Source organism: Danio rerio, chromosome 23, assembly GCF_049306965.1.
Source record: "Danio rerio strain Tuebingen ecotype United States chromosome 23, GRCz12tu, whole genome shotgun sequence".
Taxonomy (NCBI): Eukaryota; Metazoa; Chordata; class Actinopteri; order Cypriniformes; family Danionidae; genus Danio; species Danio rerio.
This window is the reverse complement of record NC_133198.1, coordinates 38,877,885-38,895,147: the sequence shown is the minus strand read 5'-3', so window position 1 is coordinate 38,895,147 and position 17,263 is coordinate 38,877,885. Positions and strand designations below refer to the sequence as shown.

Genomic DNA, 17,263 nt, shown 5'->3' with positions numbered 1-17,263 from the left:
TTTTTTTTAAATTGTTGCAAATTAATTCAAAATAAAAAACCTGAAAAATCACATGTACATCAGTATTCACAGCCTTTGCCATGAGGCTCTAAATTGAGCTCATGTACATTCTGTTTCCACTGATCATTCTCGAGATGTTCCAGTAGCTTAACTGAAGTTCACCTGTGGTAAATTCAGTTGATTAGACATGATTTGAAAAGGCGTACGCTTGTCTATATACAGTAAGGCTCCAGGGTTGACAGTGCATGTCAAAGCACAAACCAAGCATGAAGACAAAGGAATTGTCTGTAGATCTCTGAGACAGGATTGTCTCCAGGCACAAGGCTTGGAAAGGTTGTAGGAAAATTTATGCTGCTTTGAAAGTTCCAATGAGCACAGTGGCCTCCATCATCCATAAGTGGAAGATGTTTGGAACCACCAGAACTCTTCCTTGAGCTGGCCGGCCATCTAAGCTGAGTGATCAGAAGGGCATTAGTCAAGGAGGTGATCAATAACCTGATGGTCACTCTGTCTGAGCTCCAGTGTTCTTCTGTGGAGAGAGGAAAATCTTCCAGAAGGACAACCATCTGTGCTGCAATCCACCAATCAGGGCTGTATGGTAGAGTGGCCAGACTGAAGCCACTCCCGCTTCGAATTTTCCAAAAGGCATCTGAAGGACTCTCAGACCATGAGATTAGGGCTGTGCATTTAATCGAAAATCCGGTTTCAATTTCGATTTTGGCTAACCACTATAAAGAACCATTAATCGAGATAAACGATTATTCCATCATATACCGCCCCCTTTCCAGTTGTACACATTTGTTGCTCTGCAAAGCGCAGTTCGACGTGAAAATGACTAAAAGCATGTGCTGTACTGTAACTTTTGCAGCACGTGATGCGCATCATTCATATTATTAAAAGCGCGAAAGAGCACGTGCTGTTGTGTTAGCCGCGCTTAGCCTTGGACATGTAGTGTGTGTGTGTGTCTGTGTGTGTGTGTGTGTGTGTGTGTGTGTATCTAACGCCATCTTAATGTAAGCGCTTTAATGTTCAAATACATGCACATTTGTGTCAGAGCCCGATGTTTAGTAATTATTCATATTAACCCTCATTTGTTTAATAAACAAACATGTTGAGAATCATAAGATGTGAAAGAGAAACCATAACAGAGTCGCACTATTCTTAAAGTGACAGTGCGCAATATTCCTGCTGCTGACAGTCTATAATATTAATCAAACAACAAAAAGACATAATCACTCACTGCTATTGACTGCAGGACTTTTGTAGCTGAAGTTTTTTTTCTTACAGTGAAGATGCTTAAAGCACAGTTTAAACATAACAGATTTATTAACTCATTTCTTTTATCTTTGCTATGATGACAGTACATTATATTTTACTAGATATTTTTCAAAATGCTACTATTCAGCTTAAAGTGACATTCAAAGGCTTAATTAGTGTAATTAGGCAAGTCACTGTATAACAGTAGTTTCTTCTGCAAACAATCAAAAATATATATTGCTTAAGAGGGCTAATAATATCGAACAAAATAGGTTTTAAAATATTTAAACCTGATTTTATTCTAGCTGAAATAAAACAAATAAGCCTTTCTCCAGAAGAAAAAATATCATAGGAAATACTGTAAAAAAATTCCTCTGTTAAACATAATTTGGGAATTATTTATTTATAAAAATAAATTCACAGAGGGGAGAACAATTTTGACATCAACTAATAATCGTTTTGAATAATCGTGATTACAATTATGACCAAAATAACCACAACCCACAATCGAACAGTCCTATATAAGACACAAAACTCTCTGGTCTGATGAGACTAACATTAAAACTCTTTGGAGTAAATGCCAGGCGTTACGTTTGGAGAAAACCAGGCACTGCTCATCACCAGGCTAATACCATCCCTACAGTGAAGCATGGTGGTGGCAGCATATTGCTGTTGGGATGTTTTTCAGCAGCAGGAACTGGAAGGCTAGTCAGAATAGAGGGAAAGATGAATGCAGCAATGTACAGAGACACCCTGAATAAAAACCTGCTTCAGAGTGCTCTTGACCTCAGACTGGGGTGACGGATCATCTTCCAGCAGGACAATGACCCAAAGCACACCTCCGAAATATCAATGGAGTGGCTTCACAACAACTCAGTAAATGTCCTTGAGTGGCCCAGCCAGAGCACAGACCTAAATCCTATTGAACAACCCTGGAGAGATCTAAAAATGGCTGTACACTGTCACTTCCCATCCAACCTGATAGAGCTTGAGAGGAACTGATAAGAGGAATGGGCAAACATTTGTGCAAGACAAGTGTGCAAAGCTTGTGGCATCCTATCAAAAAGACTTGAGGCTGTAATTGCTGCCAAAGGTGCATCAACAAAGTATTGAGCTAAGGCTGTGAATACTCCTGTACATGTGATTTTTCAGGTTTTTTATTTTTCATAAATTTGCAACAATTTCAAAAAGTCTTTTGTCACATTGTCATTATGGGGTATTGTGTGGAGAATTTTGAGGAAATAAATGAATTTAATCCATTTTGGAATAAGGCTGTAACATAAAAAAATGTAGAATAGCGCTATGAATACGTTCCGAATGAACTGTATATTGAATATGTTCCAACAATCAATGCATGCTTTATGCTCTCTAAAGATAATTTAAGTGGACAAACCATTTAGCTTGTCATGTATTTCCATGCAGACTTTATGTCAGGAGCTTCAGAATCATGTAGAAATAATTGTAAGTGGCCTGAAACTGTCAGTCAAACAGAATCGACTTTTATTTAGTACACTGGCAAGATGCTGTTTATTCTTTATTGACAAGCAGATTCAGCTTATACTGAACCATGCAGCTAAACAATTGTACTTTTTATGCTCTATTTGTAGAAGCAATAATATTTTAGTGATTCATTATTGCACAGCTGTGGTGCAGTTGTTAATATGGGAGTCATCAAAAATGTGATCCGTCTAACCCAGCTAGTTAGTTAAAAACGGTGGTGTGGTGACATCGCGTGGACACTCACGGTAGTAAAATAAACGAAGTCAACACAGGATTTTGAATTTAGTGTCAGTGCACTTCTTGTTTGAGAAGTCTCTTTTCTCGGCTTCCTACACTTTTTGCGTCAGCTAACAAGATCAAGCAATGTATCAGATGTATTTTACTTTAATCTTCATTAACAACGTTCACTTAAGTTACTTGCTCCACGGTGTCATTTCATCTGAGATGTTAGTGTCCGGTAGACTAAAGATAGATGTTCAACATGTTTGGAAAAAAACGGTAATGTCAGATAATTGCTAAGGCTAATCTTATAGCCAGCAGATGTACGATGTATCGTTTAACGTTCACAATAGACAATATTTCCACACTTGTTTTTTAATGTTTTGTCAAATCAAAATCTAAATATTTTGAAAACCCTTACCTGAATTTTAGTTTTCATCAGTGACATCTCATTCTCCACATTCATTTTTATGCTAACATGGTTGCTGTCTAGTCGATATATTTCGAAAAAACTTTATTTATGAAGTTAGCAAAATATTTCCAAATGGTTGACGATGATATAAACATTAAAATAGATTATTTTAGACGTTCGGAATTTTAGTAACATTTTGTTTGGCGTTTAATCGGAATATTTAATGGCTATTGTTGTTATTTTTATTCTTGTTTGTTGCTAGATCAGATACGGTTGCGGCTGGAAGATGAATATAATTATTTATATTGTTTATTAAATTTCCCATTGATTGTATTGCATTATTGCCTTCTATCACACTGGCATTATTTTGTTCTATTATCTTGTATCTGTCGTTTAAAGCATAACAAATGAATAACAATAATAAATACATGCCCTAATTAATATTCATACTGTTAGCCAATCCCTGATAAAAAAATATTTCTAAAAAAAAACTTCTTTCCTTCTGTTGCATAGCCAATCAGCGAGCCCCACCTTGTATACGTAATTAATATTAATAAGGCAAGCGCCTTACGTTTGTTTTGCGTCATGACGCCTGAGTAACCCGGAAACACACGCGGATGTTGTAGAACATATATTGCAGGCATTTAGATGAAAAAAGCGTCTGAATTCATGGCGTAGAAAAGGTATTTAATAATCCCAAATCAGCGGACAGTTTCTAAATTCCTTAGAAAAATGTTAAGAGTACGGTAGGTGTGTTTAAGAGTTTATCCACGCATTATAATTACGAATATTTGAGGCTTAAAGTCAAGTTCCATTTAAAAATCATTAATGTTTTTAAAGCGTTATTATTAAACCCATCATTTATGGGCGCAATACATACAGTATATGAGGTGTTGATAATTACAATGTGTCTTTTTTTCAGAAGTCAAGCTGACAGTCGCTCATGATGAGTCCAGAAGTGAGTTTATCCAACTGTCATGTGTCACGTGATGGTGTATGATCACTTTTTATAAAACATTACTTTTATTTAAAATATTTTGAAATTTTTAGCCGTTATATTTTCTTATATGTAATAATTTTGCTAATTTTGTGTTTTTGCAGATGAACCATTAATTTCACTGCACCAAAAGCTGTAGGAGGATGTTGATCTAGGATTTCTTCTGATTCCTCCACTCACCTTCAGACAGATTTGTGCCCATCATGTTTGTGACGGCATACCTAGCATTTATAGTCCTAGCAGGACTGTGTGTGGCTTTAGAGATCACAGCCCGGCGTCTCACCTTATCCCAGGCCACACAGACAGCAGTCGCCAATCCGGCTTTCCAGCGTTTCCAGAAGCTCTTTCTGAAGGCGTATCTCCTGGCTCTCTGGGCAGACTGGCTACAAGGGCCTTACCTTTACAAACTATACCGACATTACAACTTCTTGGAGTCACAGATTGCCATCCTATACGTCTGCGGTCTGGCTTCTTGTGTGCTGTTTGCCCCGGTGGCCGGATGGCTGCCACAGTTTCTCGGCCGAAGACAGACGTGCCTCCTCTTCTGCTTGGCTTATTCAGTGTGTTGCATCACCAAACTCTCACAAGACTATTTTATGCTCATTCTAGGACGTGTATTAGGCGGCCTGTCCACTTCTCTGCTAACAACCACCTTTGAGGCCTGGTATGTGCACGGTCACGTTGACATTCATGACTTCCCCAAAGAATGGATCCCTGTTACGTTTGGTAAAGTCGCCAATTGGAATTATGGACTTGCAGTTGGTGCTGGACTAGTGGCGAATTTGTTCGCAGAATGGCTTGGGTTGGGACCGGTCGCTCCATTTCTGTTGGCTATCCCGAGCCTTGCTGCTTGCGCCTGGTTTGTGCTTTCCGAATGGGGTCAGGAGGACAAACAAGAAGGCATGAATGGAGACAAAAACGCCCCCCTTCTTAACTCCCTAAACACCCCCAAGTTGCAATTGTCAGCACGTGCCCGTTTCTGGCGTAGCTGTGTGGATGGCCTTCGATGCCTGCTCTCGGACCGCCGTGTTATGCTTTTAGGAGGCGTTCAGGCACTTTTTGAAAGCGTGCTGTATATTTTTGTATTCCTGTGGACTCCTGTTTTGGATCCTCATGGCCCACCTTTAGGAATCGTATTCTCCAGTTTGATGGCGGCCACCATGGCGGGCTCCACACTTTTCCGATTGGCCACATCAGCCCCGTATCGACTCCAACCCGGTCATCTGCTCTGCCTAGCCATTCTTCTAGCGTTCTTCTCCTTCTTCATGCTGACGTTCTCCACCGTGCCTGGCCAGCCCCGGCCCAGGGAATCTCTGCTCGCTTTCCTTTTGCTGGAACTGGCTTGTGGGCTTTATTTCCCAGCGGTGAGTTTCCTCCAGGGTCGTGTGGTTCCCGTGGAGCGCAGAGCTGCAGTTTTGGCTTGGTTTCGTTTGCCTCTGCACCTCCTGGCCTGTCTGGGGCTGCTGGCGCTTCACGGGGAGGTTTCAGGGTCCGGTGCGGGAGAGGCTGGCAGCGGCACCAGGCACATGTTTGCAGGCTGTGCTGGGATGATGCTGGCTGCTCTGCTCGCCGTGATCAGCCTTTTCACTGTGGGCAGGAATGATGCCGACCTGAGATTAGAGGGCCCCAAACTGGAAGGAGAAATCTGAGTTGGACAGTGGATTATATATGGACTGTTGAAGTGAATCTATTCAATAGGATAGATCAGTGTTTCCCAACCCTGTTCCTGAAGGCACACCAAGACATTTTCAACCTCTTCCTATTCAAACACACCTGAATCAACTCATCAGAACATTAGAAGAAAACCTGAAATGAATGGGTCAGATAAGGCAGACAGCCAAAATATGAACTGTTGGGTTGCTTCCAGGAACAGGGTTGGGAAACACTGGGATAGACCTTTGAGATGAAACATCTCATTTTCAACGGCGTCCCTATGAAGTACATAAAAGAAAAAAGAAAAAAAGGAGTACAATACATCAAAACAAACAGAGATTGTGGAATGTGGTTTTATATACTTTGTTTCTTTCCTCATGCATTCTGTCTTGGTTAAACAATTGTATTTATGGGTAAATGCGAATGTTAATAGAACCAATAAACTCAAAATCGGATGTATTTCTAAAATGTGTTTAGGAATTAAATTGGGGCGCGATATGTTCAACAAGTCAGTGAGCCGGTGAGGGATCACAAACACACATCATGAAATACGTAGGGTTTTTTTTTTAATCCATACGGCATGCGGTATAAAATTCCATTAAAACTACACTCTTCCAGCAGTTCATACTCTCATCCAATATCTTGTTTTGACTTGGGGGGCATGCATGAAATGCTCCTGAATGAAAGTAAAAAAGTGGCAAACTGCAGTTAAAGTCGACAAATTAAAAATAAAACACTTGAGATTACATGAAACTCCAGAGGAAATGTTGGATAGTGAAGCAATGACATAAATCAAACTGTGCTATAACATGTAAAACAGAATCATGAAAGGAACATTCAAAACACAACTCATGTAAACACCTTAATCATTGTATTATCCTAGTTAGATTAAGACAAATAATTTGATTACTGATGCCCATGTAAACATTTATTTTAACACCAAGCCGATACCCTGGAGTAGATTCCCTATACAGTATGTATTGAACTGTGGCTACTGTTTGAGCTACAATTAAAGCACAGTGTGATTATTAAAACAATAGGCTATGCATTAGTAATAAATGCAATAAGACAGTTTTTTCATCCATCTCATGCTGCACACAGACCATACGGACAGGTTAAGGTAAGCATTTTCATTTATTGAAATAGATGGCAACTGAACAAATTAAGGCTCATGAACAAACATCTTAGAAAGCACTGTAAATAAATGCATATTTGAAAAATATAAAAATAAAAATTACAAAATAAATCTGTTGTGAAGTCTAATGACCACAGACATCAGTGTAACATTTCTCAATGTGTTCAGTTCATTTCCAGTCATTCCATTTTAGAGTAGGGGGTCTCCACTTATCACAGCTCGTAACAAACATTCCCAATGAGTGGATTTCTATATGGAATTTGAGAGAGAGAGGCCTTCGGATGTCAATCTCTTATGCTATAAAATACATTTTTGTTATAGTATTGAAAACGACTAACAGCAGTACATAAAATAAACGCATCTGCACAGTTGTATATGGCTTGTGTGAGGTGGTATAGAACTCATAAGTTACATATTTAAGTAATATCCTCAACATTAATGGTGCATCACAGTTTTTGTTAAGTCAAATTTAGCTTTTCTTTAGCAAAACCTATAAAGTGAGGAAAGAAAAAAACAATCACTGTCTTTGGTTATAAAACCATTGCATTAAAGAGTGGCATGCAAAGAAAGAAAGTTGTAATGGGCATTTGATTTTTTAGTAGTTTGTCTTTATTCCAAATGTCCCAGTATCTCTTACACCCACAACTGGTGCTTCACATTTCTATCTCAAACCCGTTTGAAGAAATTAATTTTGCTCATGTGGTGGCTCAGCAGACTTACAAGGACATGTACTAGTGATAATTAAAAGTTTATTAATATAATAAAGAAAATGCTCAGGTTGGCAGTCTTTCATGAGGAACACATTTTGTTCCCTTTAGTGTTGTCTGTTTATGCAGTTTTGGTCAAACTTTCTGAAATCTTATGTTTGTGGAATGTTTGCTAACATTGATTTTTCCCACCAAATGCACATTGTAAAAGATATCCATTAATGAACAGTTTCCATATTTGGTGGTGTTTTCTGTTTATTTACGATTGTAAATTGCATTATGGGATGTTGATTTCTGCTCTATGGAGGACGAAACCTGCAAAAACAATAATAAATATGCAAATAAATAAATGAGTAAATAAATTCATAAATCCAAGCGTAAATAAAATAATAAAATAAATAAATACGCTAATAAATAAATAAATAAAGGAGTAAATAAATCCATGTACAGTATAAACAAAAAAATAATAATAAATACGCTAATAAATAGAGTAAATAAATCCATGCATAAATAAAACAATAATAAAAATAATTTTGTTACTAAATAGAGTAAATAAATCCATAAATCCATGCATAAATAAAACTATAAAATAAATAAGCAAATAAATAAATGTATAAATAGAACAATAAAATAAATATGCAAATACATAAAATATGCAAATAAATGAGTAAATAAATCTATGCATAAATTAAACAATAAATAAGCATGCAAATAAATAACTGAGTAAATAAATCCATGCATAAAAAAAACAATAAATAAATACGCAAATAAATAAATGAGTAAATAAATCTATGCATAAATACACAAATAGAGTAAATAAATCCATAAACCCATGCACAAATAAAGCAATAAAATAAATAAATATGCAAATAAATAAATGAGTAAATAAATCCATGCATAAATAAAGCAATAAAATAAATAAATATGCAAATAAATAGTAAATAAATCCATAAATCCATGCATAAATAAAACAATAAAATAAATATGCAAATAAATAAATAAATGAGTAAATAAATCCAAAAATCCATGCATAAATAAAGCAATAAAATAAATAAATATGCAAATAAATAGTAAATAAATCCATGCATGAATAATATATATATATATATATATATATATATATATATATATATATATATATATATATATATATATCCAAACATTTCCTAATTAACCATAAATAATTAACAGTGCGGGGTGATAAATAAATTACATGAATGTTGGGGAATAAGAAAATTCTAAACTCAAAGTTGCTTTCTCTCCCCCCTGCAGGTTTCGTCCTCAATCTCTGCTCTGCCGAATTTTGATGTTGAAAATTCAACTCTACAATTTAACAAACTGACTTTTATTGTTCTGTTTGGAATAGTATAATGTATAATAAGTAATATAGAGAGAAATAAGTGTGTAAAATAAGAGAAAATGTACTGGCAGTTTATTATCAGGTTTTTTTGTACCGTAATATAACATCAACCCAGACTATATATCACTTTAAACTATTAAAATCGTTAATAAAAGTCACTTTTTCAAACTTTTCAATGTTAAAAGATGCTGGAAGAAAGATCAAGATCCCATAATGCAGATCAAAAACATAAATAAACAGGAAAAAAAGATAAAAACATGAATAACAAAATACAGAAAACTGCTAACTTACGGATATTTTTACAGTGAAACAGTTCAGAAAATAGTCATGCTTACATTGTGTTACGTTCTGCTAAGTAGCAGTGTTTCACATGTGATTTACACTAAAATGTGAATGACTCAATGCTAGATTTTGCAGAATAGTTTCTTAATTTTGAGTTTCCTAAAATGGTTTAAGTGCAAAGGGTTCGCACAGCAAAAATGTATTGTAAAAAAGCATATCTTACTTTCTGATTCAAAATCTAGAACTTCTTGAAACAAGATATAATCACTTGAGAAGCAACACTGCATGAGATAACAAAGCTTATTTAGAGGGAGGTTAAATAATAGTATACCAGTAAATACCAAACTGACTACTGCAAGTGAAACTCATTAGCATGATTTATTTAAATCCTCTCCTACCATGAAGTTTGCATTTGCAAACAAATACGCAAACATACATACTGTACTCATTCACACACAATTTAGCCGACCCAACTCACCTATACCGCATGTCTTTAGACTTTTTTGGGGAAACCGGATTACCCAGAGGAAACCCACAACATGCAAACTCCAAACAAAAATGACAACTGACCTAGCCATAACTCAATTCAGTGACCTTCATGCTGTGAGGCGACAGCGCTACCCACTGCACCACCGTGCTTTTGAGGTTTACATCTATATAAAAAAGTATAATTGGGCGGCTTGGTTGCTCAGTGGTCAAAAAAGTCGCTGGTTGGACCCCCGACTGGGCCAGTTGGCATTTCTGTGTTCTGAGTTTGCATGTTCTCCCTGTGTTGGCATGGGTTTCCTCTGGGTGCTCCGGTTTTCCCCACAGTCCAAAGACGTGCACTATAGGTGAATTGAATACACTACATTGGCAGGAGTGTATGTGTGTGAATGACTGTATGGATGTTTCCCAGAATTGGTTTGCGGCTGGAAGGGCATTCACTGCGTAAAACATATGCTGGAATAGTTGGTAGTTTACTCCGCTGTGGTGACCTCAGATAAATCAGACGAAGGAAAATGAATTGAATAAAAAGTATAATTGTCTTGCACTATTTACAAGCAAGATGATTATTACCCCCGACTATGACCCCCATATGGCATTACCATGTAACCGAACAGCCAAGTATATATACAGTTAAAGTCAGAATTATTAGCCCCCTTTGAATTTTTTTCTTTTTTAAATATTTCCCAAATGATGTTTGACAGAGAAAGGAAATTTACACACTATGTCTGATAATATTTTTTCTTCTGGAGAAACTCTTATTTGCTTTATTTCGGCTAAAATAAAAGCTGTTTAACTTTATTTAAAATCCATTTTAAAGTCAAAATTATTAGCCCCATTAAGCTATTTTTTCCCGATTGTCTACAGAACAAACCACTGATATACAATGACTTGCCAAGTTAACCTAATTAACCTAGTTTAACATTTAAATGTCACTTTAAGCTGTATAGAAGTGTCTTGAAAATATCTAGTTAAATATTATTGACTGTCATCATGGCAAAGATTAAATAAATCAGTTATTATAAATGAGTTATTAAAACTATTATGTTTAGAAATGTGTTGAAAAAATCTTTCTGTTAAACAGAAATCAGGGAAAAAAAGAAAACAGGGGGGCTAAAAACTCATGAGGGAAAATAATTCTGACTTCAACAGTATATATTTTTGTGCAGGCAATATATGAGATGGAATGAACACAATACATATTATGTCATAAAGTGGGAGGTTCATTCCGAAGTGGCGACCTCTGATAAATCAGAAACTAAGTCGAGGGATAATGAATGCATCGCATGAAGTGTTGCTTCTTGTGTATATTAATCATATTTTAAGAATATCCAGATATTTTTAGGCAGAATAAGGTCAAATCAAACTGTTTTTGTTGTGTGGAAAGCAGTCAGTGGCAGATAGTACAAAAGATAGATGTGTACGAATTTAGTGTACTTTAACAAACATTATTTTGGGATTTAAAGTCGTAACTTACTTCAAGTTTACTTGGCCATTGTGCTATATAATCTATATAATCAAAACAACCAGTAAATGGCAGAATGTGCAGTGTTCATAATCTGGAGAGAACGAAAAAACATACTTGTGCTCTACTCAAGCACAAAATGAAAAAAATATACCAGTAAATCATAAACAGGAAAATAAATGAAGGCATTCATTACCAGAGAAGGTGCTGTTAAGAAGAATTCCTAGTCTTGGAATGTTCTCATTATATATTTATTTAATTGTTCACCCAGGTAAGTAATAGTGTTAATCTCTGTATATTTGTCTCGTTGCTCCTGCTCTCGTAAAACAGTGTAACCCAAAATGTTCGACCATCACACAGATACACAGACACAAAACACTACAAGAGCACATTCACTACATGTATTTCTTTTTTAAAAACCAATAGGCAAAATAGCCCATCCCTCCGAGAGAGCCCATTAGGAAGGATGCCCCAAAAAAGGATGGCGGCTTCTTTTTTACCATTCGGAAAGCATTGGGTAGAACTGCCGAAAGCAGGGTGGTGTGGATGTCCCCCAAAACCTTGCGGAAGGCGTAACGCTTCTGCACCCGCTCAAAAAACGACTGCAGGTTTGGCCGGCTCCCATCCTCCCAATATTTCCTCGAGAGTCCCAAGAACTTGAGCCTGTGCAACGTGGCTCCAAGACAAATATCAGCTAGTGTAAAAGTAGGTCCACAAAGCCATAATTCACACTTTTGACCTGCGCAGGAAGAAAAGACAGCCTGTAGATGCTCTTGAAAAAGCTCAATCATATACAGTGGCTCCTAAAGCTACAGGCTTATTCTAAAAACGTAAAGCTATATACATTTCTGGAGAAATGTATATACATTCCAGGAGGTCCGTTTTTTTGTTGTTGTTTTTATTTTTGCGAATCCACCAGAGGCCGCTATGTACACTTTTTGATATCTCAAATTTCGCACCTGCTCTTCTTGCATAAATACACAAGAGGCTGTTGTCGACTGACTGACTGGCTAACTGACTGACTCACACTCCCCCTTCTCTAAACCCAACCAATTAGGTTTTAAAAAGCACAGATTGACCCGCCCACCCACTTCCCTGACCCCAATTGCAGTGTTTTTTAAAAGGCAATCCAGAAAAAGAAAAGCCCTCGCCGGATTTTTACTACATTTTCAGATGTTACCACATTCTAAATCTGTTATTTACTTGATGATTTAGTTTTTTGGCTTCTGTTTGTTGGCTCAGCTCCTCTCTGAGTCAACTCAACTTCACCAACGTACAAGGTGAGCTACCAGGCAAACTGCTAACAGCGGAAAAGCCGTCCATACAAAGGTAAGCAGTAGGGCTGGGCGGTATATCGAGTTCTGGGGATATATTGATATGATTCCCCAACGCGATATGGTTTGAGGCCACACGAGCACATTCTGCGTGAAACAGAACACTCCAAGGTAGCACGCGAGCTTTGCATTCGCAAATGGGTGATTCACTCCCTGAGTCATACAAAAGATTTGTTCAAAATAAACGAATCGTTCAAGAACGACCCATCACTACACGCGACATGGAGAAACATGCAGTGCCGGTGTTGTACCAAAATCTGACTCCCCGGAAAAAATTTCCCCATCATGTGCACGCACATCACACAGCGCCTGCAGCTGTCACATCGGTTTAGCAGAAACCTTTTATCATTCGGAAAGCATTTCCGCAATTGACAGCCAGAACAAACATAGAATCTTTGTCAAATTGACTGGCAGCACCTGAATGTGTTCAAAAGGATTAAAAATGCCAAAATGGGAGGAATTTATACCACATTTTGAAAGTGAAACCACCTCATATTCACTGATTATAAGTTCAGTATTAGTACACGACGGTCTCTTTATATTTATATTACAACACATTTAGCTCTGCGTTCTGGTTTGTTATTTTGCTCTGCGTTCTGGTTTGTTATTGCATATTGACTTCAATTATGATAATATAATTTTAATAAAATTAAAATTATTGCATTTATTTATTCTGTTTAATAGATTTTTTTAGTTTATCCCCTTAACTAGAAGACGTGATTGGATTTGTGTGTGTGCCCAGTGTACAAACGGTTGGAGATTTAAACGATTATTAAAATGTTCTGTCTACCAAACATTTATTTTTCTTTTTTAATATCTCGCTGTTAGCTACTCTTTCAACAAATGACAATATAAGAATGAGAATTATAATGATGATAATAACAGGGAGGGAAACCCCTGTGTTTAAATTATATTTTGCTCAAAAACTGTTTAATAAAAGTTTCAATAAATGGTTATATATGGTTTACCGTCATTCCCCCTAGAAATAAAGAGATATGTTTTTTTGCCCATAACGCCCAGCCCTAGTAAGCGACAGCTGGTAAGCGAGAAAAGGAACAGAGTCGTACCACCCATTAGCATTCGTTTTAAAGGTTACATAATTCACTGTCTCCAGAAATGTATATAGGGGTACATTTTCAGAATGAGCGTACTTTTCACTATGTTGCAACCTAATGATTAACGAATAAATAAATGCATGCTTACATACAGACATGAGTTGTTATGATTTACAGGAATTACGTGACTAAAAACAAGTCAATATTCTTAAGATTTTATCATTAATGGTCATATACAAAATTTTTAGACCAAAAAGGTCTTTAAAATTAGTTGTATGTAGATATGATAAAACTTGAATTATTCACATATACACACACACAGACACACACATAATCTAAAGAGAACAACACAATATATTGATACTATAAGCACGCATAAAATGAAAGAAGCAAAGAAGTCCTTCATTTATGAAGCTATTGTAAATTTTAAAAAGTCCTTGTGATTTTAAGGATTCATAAAATGCACCTATACAAATAATTCTACTTTCACAAGGTTTATATAAATATATAAACTCACATGTAAAAAGTACACAACTTTTTACACAAATTGAAGAATGAAAAAATATATATTACAATAATAATAATAATAATAATAAAAACACCCATAAATAAAATAACTATATATTATAAATACTTTTTATTAATGTTGCTTTGTTTTAATAAAGTTAAATATATGGTTACTAAAGATTATTGTATTTGATTTATTGACATTTATGTTTCTTTAATTCATGTTTCTTTATTAAAATAATTTTAAATGAGTTTCTTATATTCTATTTTGTTAGGGATATTTCATTATTATTCAATTATGATTTTTAAAAATGGTTTAAAAGAAAAAAAGGCAGAGAACATACCTTGATATTCCAGTTTTCTTTTTTCCAGCTCTGCCTCTACTTGGTCTAGTACCATCGCCAACTCTCCAAGAATTTTTTTCAGGTAGTTCACATTATCGTGGTCCAAGATCTTTGCCTACAACATGTAAACATTCAATACAGGCTTTTATCTTCATTTTAAGATATGTTCTCCTATATTTCAGCCCATATACCATATACACAGCCACATCAGATCAACTGCTCATACAAATATCAGGCAGATGGTCAAGATGAAGCCAAATATCAGGAGGAGGAAGAACATGATGACTTGTTACATGGCTTGAATGTCAGTGCCAGATTGGCTGATCTGAGTACTCCAGAAACTGATGATCTACTATCATTTCTACTAGGTTTACAAAAATAATGGTCCAAAACAGAAAACAGGTGTAGTTCTGTGGATGTCAATGCATTTTTGATGCCAAAGGTTTGAGGAGAATAAAGAGGCTAGTTTGAGCAATTAAAAATGCAATAGTAACTAAAAAAAATGAAATAAAATATCACAAGATGTAACCTTGTTATGCAGAACTGAGGCATTTTTGGTATATTTCATACACATATAGCCAAGAGCAGGGGTTCTCAACTAGTTTGGCCATGGGACCCACATTTGTACTTCGTCATCAATCCGTGACCCAAATTTTTAGGAACTATAATATCATTTTAGGAATTATAATTAATTTGTATTTATTTGTTAACATACACAAGTACTGACAGATGAATCATAAGAAAATCACCAAGGCTTACAAATAAACAATACTTTATTGCTGTCATTTAACAAAATGTATAAAATTATACTAATATTACAGAGTAAAAACGTCAAATACTGTAAACAGTGGTTAGGGTAAGGAAAAGTTCAGTTGTCGCACATGCATTTCAAATTAAAAGTCTGATATAAGCAAAATAAGTAAAACATTTATTTTTTGTTGTTTTTTTGATTAGACACACCGCGACCCACTGAAAATGTTCCCGTGACCCACTTTTGGGTCACGACCCACCAGTAGAGAAACACTGGCTCAGAATCTTGAGGTTGTTATAGATTGTGGTATTAATCCCATGTGAACAGTTCTTCAGTAAACAAACTACAAGCATGTCTATTTTTTTCTTTAGAAACACATTATATATGAGAGCATGGACCACAAAGCTGTCATATGTTGCATGGGGATAATTTTGCAAGAGCCTTCAGCAATGTTAAGCTGCTCTGACACATTCTACATTGCAAAAGCCCTATAGAAATAAAGATGAATTAAACTGAACCAGATCAGTATTGTTGCTGACAATAAGCTCAAATCATCTCAGACTGGTTTCATGAAGGTCACCAGTCACAAAATCTCAAACCAGCAGAGCACATGTACAAGCTTCAAGTCTGCATCTTACGTGATGTTGTCATGTCAGTATGGAAACAAAATCTTTGAGGATTGTTTCAAGCTAATTTTTAAATCTAAACTGAACCTGTACTGGAAAAAACAAAACAAAACACAGGCTCATTGAAAATAGGTGACTCAAGCTACATTTTCACAAAATGTAAAATACATTGCTCCGGTTACATTTCATTGGAAGTTTCAGCCAACAAATCCATTAGAGGGAGGTATCTATATTTTTGTGTGTTACTCAGGCTGTGTTTTGTTAAACACATCATCGACACGTCCTTCTTGTACAGGTCCGTGAGTTGGCAAGGTTTGTTGTATAGATCACCTTGCAAAACTGACCTAAACTGTACCCTAAAACCAACCAATAGGTTTTTAAAAAGCAAACTTTGCGGCCACATGGTGTTACATTGCTTTTACTTGTTTTGTGGAACCATGCTTCACTCTACTCAAACCCAAACACATCCAAAGCCCAACTCTGTAAAAAGTGAGCAACCAAGAAAGCTGACAACAGCAGAAAAGTTGTCTATGGAGATAAAAAACTAATTTGATTAGAAATCATAGACATCATTAAGTTGTTTTGTGGTATTTATTGGGTGTTGTACAAATAACTGCATGAAAATAATCTTTTAATCATTAATAATTAGGGATGTAATGGTATCAGAATTTCACGGTACGGTAATACTTTGGAATGAATGTCACGGTACGGTATTTATTGAATCATTTACAGGAAAAACAAAACTACAAAAAATACTTCTAAAAATACTCCAAAAAAGTGCCAAAAGTGTCAATGACATACAAATTAGCCATCTATCTGTAAGCTTTGAAACAGGAACTTCAATTTTAATAACAAAAATTTATTAAACCATGTAAAAAAATAAAGTTTCAATTTAGTATTGTTGAAAACTCATCACATTCAACATTTAATCACTCACTCACTCACTTAGATAGAGATGGGTTTTAAGGAAAAGTATGATATAACTATAATCTGGTAAAAGCTGGTATCTCTGGGTATTTACAATGTCCCCTGCAACAGAAAAAAACCCTCTCATTTGGGACTTAGGTTTCTGGGACAGAGAGATATGACTTGGCCCAGGTTGACAGCAGTGGGTGACGTTGTGCATTGTCTTTCCCCCACTTGAAGGACAAGCCATGAGTGAGATAGAGGTCT

The 17,263-nt window shown here is 36.0% G+C and overlaps 3 protein-coding genes across 26 annotated transcripts in view; 1 reads left to right on the top strand and 2 right to left on the bottom strand.

The window, feature by feature from the left end:
* rarga (retinoic acid receptor gamma a) overlaps window positions 1–3,823 on the bottom strand; it is a 175,182-nt gene extending 171,359 nt beyond the window's left edge. For 3 of the 11 annotated variants that reach the window (XM_073937974.1, XM_073937986.1, XM_073937973.1), the window contains exon 1: window positions 3,398–3,723. The gene's annotated coding sequence lies outside the window, so the exon portion shown is untranslated. Of the gene's footprint in view, window positions 1–3,174; window positions 3,220–3,397 lie in introns of all 11 variants that reach the window. The other 8 variants (XM_073937978.1, XM_073937987.1, XM_073937990.1 and 5 more) reach the window with 8 other exon arrangements.
* Window positions 3,824–3,982: 159 nt separating this feature from the next.
* mfsd5 (major facilitator superfamily domain containing 5) lies at window positions 3,983–7,284 on the top strand. Of its 12 annotated transcripts, none has more exons than XM_068216734.2 (4): window positions 3,983–4,071; window positions 4,311–4,346; window positions 4,490–6,034; window positions 6,259–6,506. In XM_068216734.2, exon 3 carries the CDS (start codon window positions 4,589–4,591, stop codon window positions 6,032–6,034), a length of 1,446 nt encoding a protein of 481 aa, XP_068072835.1. In that variant the 5' UTR covers window positions 3,983–4,071; window positions 4,311–4,346; window positions 4,490–4,588; the 3' UTR covers window positions 6,259–6,506.
* gdap1l1 (ganglioside induced differentiation associated protein 1-like 1) overlaps window positions 7,154–17,263 on the bottom strand; it is a 27,599-nt gene continuing 17,489 nt past the window's right edge. Inside the window, exons 5-7 of one of the 3 annotated variants that reach the window (XM_073939297.1) lie at window positions 14,714–14,828; window positions 12,034–12,212; window positions 7,154–7,422 (exon numbers count right to left, since the gene is read on the bottom strand). In XM_073939297.1, coding sequence (XP_073795398.1) covers window positions 7,363–7,422; window positions 12,034–12,212; window positions 14,714–14,828 — 354 coding nt within the window. In that variant the 3' untranslated portion in view covers window positions 7,154–7,362. Of the gene's footprint in view, window positions 7,423–11,055; window positions 12,213–14,713; window positions 17,220–17,263 lie in introns of those variants that run through there. The other 2 variants (XM_682281.7, XR_012398659.1) reach the window with 2 other exon arrangements.

What these genes read in the sequence shown, in the direction of transcription:
- mfsd5 (XM_068216734.2), top strand. Translation starts at nt 4,589, where the DNA reads ATGTTTGTGACGGCATACCTAGCATTTATAGTCCTAGCAGGACTGTGT.